The sequence below is a fragment of the Biomphalaria glabrata genome, chromosome 18, assembly GCF_947242115.1.
Source record: "Biomphalaria glabrata chromosome 18, xgBioGlab47.1, whole genome shotgun sequence".
Lineage (NCBI taxonomy): Eukaryota > Metazoa > Mollusca > Gastropoda > Planorbidae > Biomphalaria > Biomphalaria glabrata.
Window position 1 is genome coordinate 19,100,614 of NC_074728.1, and position 15,026 is coordinate 19,115,639.

Below are 15,026 nucleotides of genomic sequence, written 5' to 3' on the forward strand. Positions count from 1 at the left end.
AACTCAAAACCTCTTTGGCTACGCTCATACAATTTTGAGTTTGTAATTTGCTTTTTTATATTGAAGAGGGGTTTATCGTAAATTTTGGAGAGGGGTTTAAAATCAAAATCTTCCTTAGATGTGCTCTTGGATTGTCGTTTGCATTTATTTTGTTGAATAGAAGAGGGGGATTTAAATGCAAAACCGCCTGGTAGGGGGTTTTAAACTCAAAACCCATGGTAGGGGGTTTTAAACTTAGAACCCCCTGGTAGGGGTTTTCAAAATTAAAAACCCCCTGGTATGGGGTTTCAAACTCAAGACCCCTTGGTAGGGGGTTTCAAACTCAAAACCCCCTGGTAGGGGGTTTTAAACTCAAAACCCCCTTGGCTGTGCTAAGGCAAGTGAAGGTTTAGTATTAAAAGTTCACCTAAAATAAACAAAATTAAAGCAAAAGATCAGTCACTAAACTCCGACCCCCCCCCCCCCCTGGCTACGCCCATGATATATATATATATTTGAAATGTACTTAGAAAGTAAAGTATATTTTTGTTGTACATGAATATGACCTACTTTTGTCCTGTGTATAGGATTTACGGCAGCGTGACGCCCAAGTGTTAAATGTAAGTACTGAAAGCAATGTATCGTTTCGCGTCGAGTTCAAAACTGGACGCTGTTCTGACGGTGGCTTGTACCACTGCCTGAGTGGTATCTCCTGGGGAAGATCGCGTCTTACTGTCCAATCATTACCTGTCACTCTACGCAATGAAGGTACATAGATCAATGAAATTAGTTTCACCAATAGATCAATCAAATTAGTTTTACTAATTAATCAAGGAAATTTGCTTCCATATTATATCCGTGAAATTAGCTGAAATTAGATATATTAAATTAGTCTCACCAATAGATCAACTAAATTAGTTTCACCAATGGATCATTGAAATCAGTTTCTCCAGTAGATTCACTAGAACACATTTATCTTTGTGCCTGAAAGACACAAAGATAAAGGCACATTCCTCGTCCCATATGCTAGGACAAATTTGTACAAATACTCCTTCTTCCCTAGTGCTATTAGAGCATGGAATGGGTTGCCTGAGCTAGCCAGGAAAACCAGTGACTTGGCAGAATTTAAGTCATTGGTTAATATGCATGACTAAATGCATGACGCGTAGGACGTAATCATCTTCTTTTTTGAAGTAACGTCTGTATTATATAAGATAAGATAAGATCAATGAAATTAGCTTCACCACTATATTAGTGACTTTAGCTTCCCCAATAGATACATTAAATTAGTTTTACCAGTAGATCAATTAAATTAATATCACAAATAGATCGATAAAATTAGTTTCACCAATAGATCAATAAAATTACTTCTCTGAAAACAATCTTCGAACATTGCATTGCCACATTTGCTAATGCCAAAATGCCAATATATTGTATGCTTTAATGTTACCATTTAGCATGCACATGATGTACAATAATTCATTATTAATATTTACCGAACCGGGCTAAGCAAGTGTAGAAGGCCTGAGGCGTAAATGCTACACGAGGTCTTTTAAGGGTTATTCTGCAGGTTGCGGCCGTGGGATGGAGCTTAAATGGCAAACTTATGGGTTTTGGGTTTCAAACTTCAAGTATATTTCATATGACATAGAGACAATTATCTAATATACAAAGCAGAATGTAAGGAGTATGTATGTATTTATTTATGTATGTTCTAGCGAATCCAGAACCTTTTGAGGTGGGAGGTGGCGATTTTTTTTCCAAACCAGTAAACCTAACCCTGTGTACAAACAAACACACACACACACACAACATATGTGAATGATGGGAAGGGCAGTAGATGTTATCGCCCCCACCCCAGCCCATCCCAACTTATCGGTCAACATATCAGAAGGGGAACGAAATATTATAAAGATTTGTCAAAATATCAATAAGTAGCTTTGATCACATAGACATGTAAGAAACTGTGATATCTACCAAGCAAACAAAAAAACAGGACCGCTCCCCTCAATCGAAGTTTGTTAGGCCGGGGGGGGGGGCGGATAGACGCTATTACCCCACCTCCACCCACCAAATCGGCCATTATTAGCATAAGTATAGAGTTCGTCTACAAATTGTGTGACCTCTCTACGCCCCCCTCCCAGGGGGGGGGGTTTGCACGTATGTTTGTATGTATGTATGTGTGTGTATGTGTGTATGTATATATGCACATGTGCGTGTGTATGCATGTATGTACATGTGCGTGTGTATGTATGTATGTATGTATGAATGTATGTATGTATGTATGTATGTATGTATGTATGTATATATGTATGTATGTCACACAAGAAGTTGCAAAGGGAAAAGATCGTCTTTCGAGACGTAAAATGCCACAGAGATGTACCTGTGCGTGTGTATGTGTGTATGTAGGTATGTGTGTATGTATGTATGTATGTATGTATGTATGTATGTATGTATGTATGTATGTATGTATGTATGCATATATGTGTGTGTGTGTATGTATGGATATCCTTTATAGAAATCAAAACCGTTTGACCAATCTTAATGAAACATGGCATGAACGCTTGTTAGATAATAGCAATGATCTTGGATATGGAAAGTTGCCCTACAACAAGATGTAGGTCAACGGTCAATTAGGCGTCGTGACATAGATTTTAGCTATTAAAAAAAAAAGCATAGCTGCATTTTAATATATAACAAAACAAAAAATTGAACAAAAACCCCGAGCAAAGCAGGGTAAAAAAATGCTAGTATTACCTAAGGCAATCTTTTTAAAAGAAACCTTGAGATATTTTTCATATTTCGCCAATTAATAAATTATCAAACTGTATCATGAGACCGTGACGTTCTTTAAACATCGAGAGTCAGAGCACTGACCTGCAAAGTCGCAAACATTTAGCTGTTTGCCACCTCACAGTTCTGTACAACGTGGCAACGAGCTATCGGCCTTAACTGCCCACAGGCTGCGACGTCGCAGGTCAGCGTTCAGGCCTTCTATGACGGACGGCCTCGGTTCTAGAGCCCACGGTCCTAGCTCAAATAGCGGTGACACCGTCGTTGCTCTTCCATGCATTCGTATCCATTTCAAATCTTTCCTGGAATCTTCTATCCCTCCATCAATCTCGTAAGTTTCAACTGTACCGAGGAATCTGTAACAAGTGATCAATTAATATCTACGAGATTCGAACCCAGGACCTCAGGTTCAGACGCCGAGCGCTTAACCACTCAGCCACCGCGCCCCCTTGGTATTTTGCACTGACCCTCATTTGTTTTACTTTAGACGCATTTTAACACGTATAAATTGCTTATTCCACAGAGCCGTTTCATCAGTTCCCGTTAGACGTTTATCCACCAGAACATAAAGGACCTATTTTTTCAGTGCAAGCAGAAGGAACTATGGTCAATTTTACCTGCACAGCTCATGTACGAATGTTTGGACTTAACGAACACTTGTATGCAATGCAGTGTTTTCCAAGATTTTGGATTAAGCCTGTTTAACTAGGCCACGCTGGTATTGTGTATATGAAAGTGAAATTTCTATTTCATACCTTGCTATGTATAGGGCAGATGATGTAATGGTCATAGTATAGCTGACGGTTAAAGAGGGTGTCTTGTAACCAGCACAACGACCAGCCGTCTTTACTTTCCCTGACTAATGTCAGGTATTCATTAAAGTTGGGTGGACTCAGGGGCGCCCTAAAAACTCCTGAATTAAACATTCAAGTCTTCACAGATACAATACCAGGACCACGTTTATATAAACAAAGGAAAGGACCTGCATTCGAACTCATGGCTCAAGCTTCCTCAAGCCAACATACTAACCGCTCTACTAGTGAAGTGCTCAGTAATATAGAAGAATTTATAGTATTTTAAAACTTACTTTAAAGCGACTACCTATAAAAGAAACTAATTCAGCTTATACCACCAATTCAATCAAGTAACAAACTTACTTTAAAGTGGCGACATATAAAAGGGACTAATTCAGCTTATACCACCAATTCAATCAAGTAACAAACTTACTGTAAAGTGGCGACATATAAAAGGGACTAATTCAGCTATACTACCAATTCAATCAAGAACAATTTCTTTCTCTTGTTCGAGATACCAAACAAAATAATTAATTACCAATAGTTTTAAAACTTTTAAATATAAGCTTTGTAATAAACGCAATATCTATTTCAAAATAGATTCAACGAGAATTAATTTATGTTTATAGAATTATCTTTACTTTAACCAAACAAAACCTACCTACACAGCTTAGGCTAGAATACTAAGTATAATGCTGCCCACTTTTCACTATTCCTATAGGAATCTTCAGCCTGAAGTTAGAATGGTATTATACTCTCTTCCTACAGGGATCTTCGGCCTGAAGTTAGTATGGTATTATAATCTCTTCCTACAGGAATCTTCGGCCTGAAGTTAGTATGGTATTATACTCTCTTCCTACAGGGATCTATCGGCCTGAAGTTAGTATGGTATTATAATTCTTCCTACAGGAATCTTCGGCCTGAAGTTAGTATGGTATTATACTCTCTTCCTACAGGGATCTATCGGCCTGAAGTTAGTATGGTATTATAATCTCTTCCTACAGGGATCTTCGGCCTGAAGTTAGTATGGTATTATAATTCTTCCTACAGGAATCTTCGGCCTGAAGTTAATATGGTATTATACTCTCTTCCTACAGGGATCCTCGGCCTGAAGTTAGTATGGTATTATAATCTCTTCCTACAGGGATCTTCGGCCTGAAGTTAATATGGTATTATACTCTCTTCCTACAGGGAACTATCGGCCTGAGTTTGCAATGGTCTTGGGTGACCTACGGGAATGGGGATGGGAATGCTATCGAGAAACAAATAATTTTGGACGCCCCTCCCAATGACACTTTTGACTCTAACCTATGCAAGATAGTATTGTACAAGTCCTACTTATCATACCAAGCAGCTAGTGAAAACAGCGGGTGGACATTCATCTGTTCAGTACTTGATGGCAACGCTAACGTACTAAGTAAACAAGAACATAAAGTGATCATCAATGGTAGGTTAACTGTTGGGCTGTTTGTCGGGGATGAGTATTTGTTTTAAAAAAGCTAATATCAAGTCACTCTGTCTGTCTGGCCAAAAGTTTGTACACGTTATTTCTCCGACACCCGATCTCGGATCAAGCTGAAATTTTGCACAATTATTACTTTTACCTGACAACACAAGAATCAATTTAAAAAAATTAATCAATTAAATTTACAATACAATCTTCCATGTTCGTAGACTCTTCGCCAGCAGAATGGTTTCTGCGTTGGCTGGAGAAGCCTGAGAAGGTTTTAGCCCACAAGTCAAAGGTTTTTCTGGCTGATTCAGGCATCTTCTTTCCACCTCTAATGGTATCGGGATTAAGGAGCTCTTGTACAAAAGAGCCCTAGCATTTACAATACAAAAAAGCTACCTTTTTCCTTCTGTCGCATTAGCCGACCTGATATGACAACCCCCCCCCCCTCTTCACCAACCTCGTTCATAACAATAAGATGTGTGTCTGAGTTGCAAAGGACTGCTTGGCTAGTTACCAAAAGGGAGGGGGGGGGGCTAGAATTTGAATCCTGACCGAGTTACCTTCTCTTAGCTCCTAAAAACTTCTACCAGATACTCCCCCTCCCCCCCCCCACATGTCCACAAGCGTTATTAGGGTGTTAAAATCGGCCATAGTATTCCTATACCATCCGGCTCATTAATTGTATGGACATCCAGGTCTAGGCTTCTAGGTCTACCTGTCCTCAAAGTCTTCACAATCATCATGTTTTAGTTGGATAATGTATCGATAACTCTACACATGTATACAGCGAACACTATATCCTTATAAGGAATATAGGCCTAATGTTATTTAATAGCAAAGTGTGTGGGCCCTCAAAGGATAAAGCCTACAAGTAGCAATGTCTAAGGATGTAGACTATTACATCACTTCGGAAAAAATGTGCGAGATTTAAGTAGTAGGCCCTAGCAAAGTCTCTAAAAAGATTTTTTTTTGTTGCGTTGATCAATGGGCCCCTCATATAAGAGAATATTATAAAACATTTAACAATTCAATAGTTGCCAAAGTGGCATCCTTGGGTCCCTTATCTTATAAAATACAAACGTGACTTTAGCGAAATGATTACGGTGGCCCTACTTTCCCATTAGGGTACTGGCCCACCGGGCATTTGCCCTAATGGCCATGTAGCCAGTCCAATGCCCACCGAACATGCTTGAAACAAGAAGGAGGCACATATTGAAGCGATTCAAATTTATAGAAAGGACACTCCTGCCTTTGAATATATTTGTTTATCTATATCTTTAAAAAAAAAACCAACTCTTTCTCTCCTAATTAACGATAACATCGTTGATTTGATCCCATTGATTAAAGTAATTTTTTGTTTTATAAAATGTGATTTGTGTTATATAAAAGAGCATGCATTCTCCTAAAATTCTATACCAAAGGTAACATTTTCTGATTACATGCAAAAATATTGAAGTTTAATGATAATGTGAAATGTGAAAAATAAACAATTCTGTCAGAACGTGGAAAATAATTACGGAGATAAAGAGTTAATATTTTATTTTATGAAAAATGTTAATATGTTATTAAATGAAATGGAGACTGTATATTAACAAGTAAAATTAAAAAAAAAATAAATAGAAACAAAGCTTATGACTTTTAATAAGAGCTTCTTGTTTTGCTCTCTAACGTCCTAAGAGAAACAAGACGAGATTCTGCTGTTGTTCTCTTACCAGCATTCCATTGGCTTTTTGCTAAAGCGAGGATCGACTACAAGGTGGCCATATTTTTGTCATCAGTGTCTCTATTACTAAGAAATGCCCTTGTACCTTAGCGAACTGATCAGGACCGGTCCTACAGATTGCGGGGCCCTATGCGAAACGGATTGCGCGGGGCCTATTCTGGGTTGTGATAAGGATAATAAGTGAAAATTAAGATTTTGTATTAGAAAATAAATTCGTCTTTGCATTTTAGTCATACTTTACTAAGTACAAAATCAGTGTCAAATTAACTTTACGGGCCATTTACAGTAGGTAGTAGTTTTCCAACAAAAAGCCGATAAACATTCAGATCTGCCTTTTAGATTTACTATCGACTGGCCAAAAATCGCTTTTGTATTTTTAAGAGGTCGGCATAAATTTAGATCTATATTTGTATGTCAGTGACTATTAAAGTAAATTAAGTATTTGAACTTCTTGTTTGGTTAAAATTCGTCTTACTTTTACATTTTTATTAAATGAAAGCTGAAAATGCTGTTTTTTTTTTTAAATCGCGCCCGACACCCCAAAATGACAATTTAGTCTGTTTTTATGGAGATTAGCGTCAGTTTTCAGAAGATTTCAATAATTTCAAGATATTTTCATGACTTTTTCGTATATTTTACACACTCAGAGGAATTCCAGGAACCCTTTAATAATAAGTTAAAATGGTTTAATTTAATAATTTACACCTAGAATTCGCGCGGGGCCTATGAAAGTGCGGGGGGCCCACTGCGGCCGTATAGGTTGCAGTGGCCTAAGACCGGCCCTGGAACTGATCACTCCATATGTCCCTCAGAGAGGCCTGCGCTCAGTGGAGTCCCTCAAAAGCTAGGTCTGCGGGCTTATTCAGTGCATGGACTAAAGGTTTGGAACTCAGTCCCCATTGAATTCAGACAGACAACATGCTACACTACTTTTAACAGTAACATTAAGACCTATCTGTTTAAGCAGAGGCGTAGCTAGGAACTTTCCATCGTTTGGGGACCTGAGGGGGGGGGGGCTTGACCTCTTTGGGGAACATGCATGTAGCGTAATATTTAGCTTTTAACGTAAAAAAACCCCACTCATTTGGGGCCCCCCTCAAATGAAGCCCGGGGGAATTTTCCAATTCTCCCCCTTCTTCCCCCTGCCTAGCTACGCCTCTGTGTTTAAAACTTGTTTAGATTAGTTTGTCATTTTAGCTCTCGTGTTTAATTTTGTATTGTTATCACAGCGCCTTGAACCTACATTTTGTTTGTTAATTAACAGCACTCTATAAATTAAATTATTATTATTATTGTTGTTAATTTATGAAAGATAGATAAAAAATAGAACATATTTAATTCAACCCCCCCCCCCAAACAAATCAAGCATAAATCTACTCAGTTTGGGGATATATACCCAGACACGGCAACATTGAAAGAAAGAAGTACTTACTAGAATACTGGATAGTAGTAGGAGATTCCAGCTAGGTGATATTTGTGGTGTTACTTATATAAAATACTGTTCTGCCTCAAGCCTACGCAAAGTATTTTTAAAGTGATAATTGGCTCGCGCAGGCCAATACCACTCTTTAAGCTAAATGCAGTTCACAGTGGCACAGAAGTCTGAGACGGCTGTGAACAACAGATAGCCGTAGGTGTTATATCGGAGTTACCTTCTCCTAGACTGGCTGCCGACCAAAGCTATAGAGCCCAGTCTGCTCAAAGGCCGAATTGCAGTTTTAGGTAAATTTCATCGCCATATCATAGCATATTATAGCTAGGCCTAGGTCGAGACTCCTGAACGTGACGTGACGGATCACGTGGAAACTTCGCCAATTATTCAATGGCATAGATAAGACAGAATGCAATAAAAAAAAATTATTATTTTGTTTTGATATCAACAAGAGAAAATAATAGTATTCACATATATAACTAAATTTGTTGGGTTTAGTCCCCTAAAATAACGTAACGCTGCTTCTCTCTCACACATGCTCCAATCAAGTTGATACTTTAATCAATTATTTATTGTACCTAACAAAACATGAATCAATAAACAAAAATTCTCAATTAGTCAGTTAATTATTGGTAATTAATTATTTTGTTTGAGATCCAAATAAGGGAAATAACGTTTACATTACTGATATATATATCTTAAAGGGCGGAGTTCTTCCCCTTTAGATAAGCTTTTTTTTAACAGGATTTATTTTCCATGGCAGACTCAATTGGAAGCATACCTGTGGACAAGTCTGTCATCATGCCCATGGACACTCTCAACTTTGAGTGTAACATTTACAAGTTCAACCCAGAAGACTACCCAGAGTTCCCCTACGTCATTTCGCTGGGTGCAGAGAGGAGGCTATTAGGCGAAGACAGATACAATCTTTTGGCTAGATTCTCCCCGACGATAACTGAGAAATATAGAAGAGTTTCTGTAAGTCTAGCTTATTTTATCAATTACATACGTTCCCTCTTAGAAGAAGATAATTACGTATTACGCGTATAAATGTACAAATGTATGTTAAATTTAAAATATGTTATTGAATTGGTCATCCTGGCCCATTAAAGTTATCAGTTCAATGCTCCAATGGCACTAAGAAAGAAAAAATAATTATACGAATTGGTCCTAGATTATGGAATATGAAATTAGCCTTTATTTTTGTGTCTGAGTGTTTCATTGTTTTTTTTTTTTAATTTTTTTTTTAGATCTAGACCTAACGCAATTTCTTGTATTGTTTAAAACAGCTTGATATTAATGGTAACCCTGAGGCGCGGTGGCTGAGCAGTACAGCGTTTGTCTTACGACCCGGGGGTCTCGGATTCGAATCCTGGTGAAGACTGGGATTTTTAGTTTTGTGATCCTTTGGGCTCCTCTGAGTCTCCACCTCCAGCTCTAATGGGTACCTGACATTAGTTGGGGAAAAGTAAAGGTGGTTGGTCGTTGTGCTGGCCAAATGACACTCTTGTAAACCGTAGGCTAAAGAAACAAATGAACTTTAATCTGCCCTATAGACCACTCACTTATTTATGGCCTCCTTCAGTCGCAAAGCGACTATGGATCATCTCAAGGAGATGAACGCCTGGGCATTAGCTGTGGTCGGAACGATGTCGCCCACACATCAGTTACACCCTCTCCACGCAGCTGATGTATCCAAAGGAACGGCAGTGCCTATACAGTTTGGGGTCAGCGGTGTAGCACTGGGTGCTGCAAACTGCCTTAGGGTCGCCAGCTCCTGATTTTTCCTCAGGGTTGACTCCCGAAGCTTTTCCCATGATTGGGTAAAGCTGCAAGGCAACAGAGGTTTGAATTCAGAGTTTTCCTTCTCTTAGGTGGGTAGCCAGCCATGGCTAACGGCCCCTCCTGCCCTAAGCTTACTGGTTAAGGCGCCCCGGACGAGTAGCGAACCAGGCCTTCTAGCAGGTCTCCCTGGGTGAGCTTTTGTTTGTTTTCATCTCACTCGGGGTGGGGATGGAACAAGTAACCTTCAACCCAGTCCAAAAAGTCCGCCAGGCCGTTCCACAAGGGGGCCGTCATCAGTGTCCCGTTAGCTGGAGTGGCGGTCCCTGCACGGAATAGTATCGGTTACAGTATAGGAATATGAGACAAGCTCTCCGCAGTCAGCACTGTTCTCGGCCACTTATAGCGAGTGGACCCAGTACCGGGGACGGTGCGCTGTGTACACGGCACGGCCCGATCTGGCCCATTCAACCGATAAGGCCGTTTACCGTTGGGAGCCCTCAGACAGGACATGGGTGAAGAGCCCCATGTCCAGGCCTGGTGGTTGGATAAATGCCTTTCTAACCATCAACGGGATAATGGCGCCTACGGCGCCGATTCCCTACTGGACTTCATCGAAGGTTAAGGCGCCAGTTACTCGCCTTTGGCCCATCTCCTGTTAGTGAGAACAGTTCCGCCGGACTCAATATCAGAGCCACACGTGAAGGCCAGGAGTTGGACTGGTTGTCAGAGGCTATTTGAGACGCATGCCAATAGGAAGCATTTTATAGGTAGTGGAGTGCTTATATCCATTACCACTTTCGGAAACCGCTTAAATCATGGAAGCGCGGTGGTTGAGTGGTTGGCTTCCGAATCTAAGTTCAAATCTCGGTGAAGACTGGGATTTTGAATTTACGAATTTTTTTAGAGAGCCTCTGAGTCCACTCAACTCTAATGGGTTCCTGACTTTAGTGGGGGAAAGTAAAGGTGGTTGATCGTTGTGCTGGCCATATTCATGATTGTTAACCGTTTGCCAAAGAAACAGGTAACATCGTCTGCCTGATAGATTACATTAATTTAGTACAAATTAATAAATTTTGGTTCATAATAGCAGAAAGGGAGATAAACCCCGTAATTTTTTTTAGATAAATGGCAGTGCTTAGCGGTTTCTTCCCTTAGATAAGCTTTGTAATATTTTTTCTTCTTCTATTTCTTGTTACTTGTTTTCATTTCCAGAATATTCCACCGGGACGCAGTTGGAATGTTAATTTTATGGACCCAGGTCCTACAGATAACCAGGATGAATTCAAGATCGTTATCAGTTTAAATGACGCAAGCCACAGAGACGCTGGTCAGTACAGGTGCAACTACATCGATCCCGAGTACAGGAGATATTATACAGAGGCGTACACGGTGCTACCTAAACGTGAGAGGAAGTGAAACTTAAGTAGCCGCCATCTTTGTCTCTTATTTGAATCTTCATTTCTCTTTTCCTCTTTATCTCACCCTTTCTCTTTCTGTGTATCTACCTTTCCCTCTCTTTCGCAGTCTCTCTACTTCTCCCTTTCTCTTTCTCTGTATCTACATTTCCCTCTCTTTCGCAGTCTCTCTACTTCTCCCTTTCTCTTTGTGTTTTGTGCAATTCCTCTATCCATGTTGCACCTTCATTTGCAAACATAAAAAACAACAACAACAAAAAAAAACAACATGAACCTCGGTGGACACTGATCTTGAAAACTGCTCTAACGATTTTCCTAGAAATCTGACAGCTAATGTATAGCGTTGGCAAAAGAATTACAAGCTTATTGGCCACATAAGGAAAACTTTTAGTTTGATTGTTAAAATTGATTCGAAGTTAGAAAAATAAATTTAAATCTTGACCAGATTACGTCTTCGGGAATTTCCGCATGTAGACCCTAGTCATTGTGTGAGTAAGTTTACAAAAACAGTTTGCGCTTCGACTTCTAAGTCTAAATCCTTTTATTCCTTTATGGTCCCGGAAGTCTAGATCTATAGGCCTATCATTAGAACTGTATAAAGAACTTTATAAAGTGAATGGATAGGAACGTAGATGGGCATCCCAGTCTGTCCAAAATCCTCCACAAACCATCGCGACTGACCGTGTCGAAAGCCTTGGTGAGGTCCACAAAGGCAGCGTATAGGTTTAGGTTCTGCTCTTTTCATTTTTCTTGTAATTGTCGCAGAACAAATATCATGTCAGATGTACCTCTGCCGGCTCTGAAACCACATTGGTTTTCAGATAAGACCCCGTCCACTAAAGACTGGTTTGGTCGGTCGAGCTACACTCGAGCAAAGATCTTTCCTGCTACTGCCAGAAGTGTCACCCTTTTTGTATAGGGCGGTGATGCCCAAAATACGGCCGGCCCACCGAAACATCGGCACAGGGTGTGGAAATTTCCCATCCAAACAAAAAAAAAAGGTTGAAAAAATGTATCTCTACCTACGTTTGGACCCACACATTTTCTATGATGGATTGGTATCATGATCTTTAACATTTGTGTGTATATGAAATGGGGCTCTGAATGTAGAATCTACCAGGAAAAGTATACATATATATATAATATATATATTGTTATGTACTAGATTAGAGAGGCGAACAAGAAAGAAACATGGCGTTAGTATAGAAGTAGTTTATTTTGTATGTTAGTTAGAAATAGTGACGTTTTTGAAGACTGGACGGATTTCCTAGTGATAATGTGAAGTAATAATTGAGATAGAATCGAATTCAGATAATATTAGCCCACAATAATTTATATATTGTTACGAATCTCACTATCCAGGCTCTCTGCAAACTGCACCTTACACCACCAACTTAAAGAACTTGACAACTCAGGGCTCCAAAGTAACGTAACACTTTAATAGTTGAATAAATAACAGCCAATACTGTACAATTTGCAACACGTACACTGTACAAATATCTCTCCGATAACACCGTTCCGCCGTATCAACTCTTGCACTGGCCTCTCTGTCTCTTTCCGGGCTTGCACTGGGTTCAACAGTTCAGGACTGACTTCACACACTAGGCTCAACTGTACTTGACAGTACTCCGCACCGAACCGTCGTAATGCTCCGTACAGAACCACACAGCTGAACTGTGCTGTAGTCGACCGGACTGTAGTGAACCGGGCTCTGAACCGTCTTGACTGCGTCACCTCCGCTCTTATATAGGGTCCCTACTGGCCTTCTCGAACCGGACAGAACGCCGCTCGACGTTTCTAGGTGGTCAGATGACTACAACTCTCGTGACGCTCCTGAGCTCTGTTCACGACGGCGATCCTTCCCGAACTGTCCTGTTGACCCTCGACTCGGCTGACCGTCGTAACTCGTCACGGTTGACCGCTCGTCTAGCGCTGGCCTGGGGCGATTTGCGTCGGCTGACTACACACACACCACTACTCCCATCTGTGCCACCACCAGGTTTATAACAATATATATATATATATAATGACTTATCCATACCGCATTAAGAAAAAGAATGTACTCTTTCATAAAATACTCTTTTATAATATATTATTTTAAAGTGTGCACTTTTTTAAATGAATTATTTTACAAAAATCTCTTTAATAATTGCATTATAATTTTCATTTTTAAATGAATTATTTTACTAAAATCTCTTATCATAATAATTTTCATTCGAATCGTGACACTACATTTCTTTAAGCCACTCTCTTGTTCTTACAGCGGCTCGTCCATCCATCAACTATTTGGGAGGGGGACAGAATTTCATTGTGCAGTGTGCCTTATTTAACCCTTTAGCTGTGCTAGCGCTGGTTAGAAAGCTAGATGGCGACACTGACTTTAACGAAGTAGCCAAGTACGACCCATACACTGATATGGATAATCCTGAAGGCATTCGAACTCAAAAGGTACGCTTCAGAAAGAAAATAAAGGATTGACTTTTTTTTCGTTTAGCTTCAATTAGATTCCATTTAAAAAAAACAATTTGTAATGTTGGTTATCATCTATTTTCACTCTTGACTTATTCAGCACTGAAAGTTAGTAAGTAAGATTGGAAAAGGCTCTATTGACATACTCTTTATGTATTTATGTATTTATTTTTACAAAGCTTAAATCCACATACTCTGTCAGTCTGATACAAGTTCTTTTACACGTTATGTCACGCAGCATTAGGAAGCTAAGTTTATGTTTAGTTCTCTGCAACCATCTCTATAGCATGCTTTCTTAGAACTAACATTCTAGGACCACAAAAGGGGGCGGAGATTTAGATTTTAGCAGTGTGGTAGGCGTGGCATATTTGCAAATGCAGAGAGAGCTTAATGTATGCAATTTTAGGAAAGACAAAAAAAAGGAAGTTGTAGAAAAAAAATCTAGTCGAGTTAACTTGTTGAATGAAGAGAGTTAATTTGTTGAATGAAGAGAGTTAACTTGTTGAATGAAGAGAGTTAACTTGTTGAACAAAGAGAGTTAACTTGTTGAATGAAGAGAGTTAACTTGTTGAATGAAGAGAGTTAACTTGTTGAATGAAGAGAGTTAACTTGTTGAATGAAGAGAGTTAACTTGTTGAACAAAGAGAGTTAACTTGTTGAATGAAGAGAGTTAACTTGTTGAATGAAGAGAGTTAACTTGTTGAACAAAGAGAGTTAACTTGTTGAATGAAGAGAGTTAACTTGTTGAACGAAGAGAGTTAACTTGTTGAATGAAGAGAGTTAACTTGTGTAATGAAGAGAGTTAACTTGTTGAATGAAGAGAGTTAACTTATTGAACGAAGAGAGTTAACTTGTTTAATGAAGAGAGTTAACTTGTTGAACAGAGAGAGTTAACTTGTTGAACGAAGAGAGAGTTAACGTGTTGAATGAAGAGAGTTTACTAGTTGAACGAAGAGAGTTAAGTTGTTGAATGAAGAGAGTTTACTAGTTAAAAGAAGAGAGTTAACTTGTTGAACGAAGAGAGTTAACTTGTTGAACGAAAAAAATTAAGTTGTTGAACGAAGTGAGTTAAGTTGTTGAATGATGAGAGTTCACTTGTTGAACGAAGAGAGTTAACTTGTTGAACGAAGAGAGTTCACTTCTTGAACAAAGAGAGTTGAGTTGTTGAATGAAGAGAGTTAAC

The 15,026-nt window shown here is 39.3% G+C and overlaps 1 protein-coding gene across 1 annotated transcript in view; it reads left to right on the forward strand.

Moving 5' to 3' along the window:
• The window catches only part of LOC106062887 (uncharacterized), a 43,958-nt gene that overhangs the window by 17,945 nt on the left and 10,987 nt on the right, over positions 1–15,026 (forward strand). The window contains exons 6-11 of the mRNA XM_056017846.1: positions 567–747; positions 3,296–3,402; positions 4,758–5,013; positions 8,938–9,152; positions 11,172–11,361; positions 13,638–13,822. Coding sequence (XP_055873821.1) covers positions 567–747; positions 3,296–3,402; positions 4,758–5,013; positions 8,938–9,152; positions 11,172–11,361; positions 13,638–13,822 — 1,134 coding nt within the window. The remainder of the gene's footprint in view (positions 1–566; positions 748–3,295; positions 3,403–4,757; positions 5,014–8,937; positions 9,153–11,171; positions 11,362–13,637; positions 13,823–15,026) is intronic.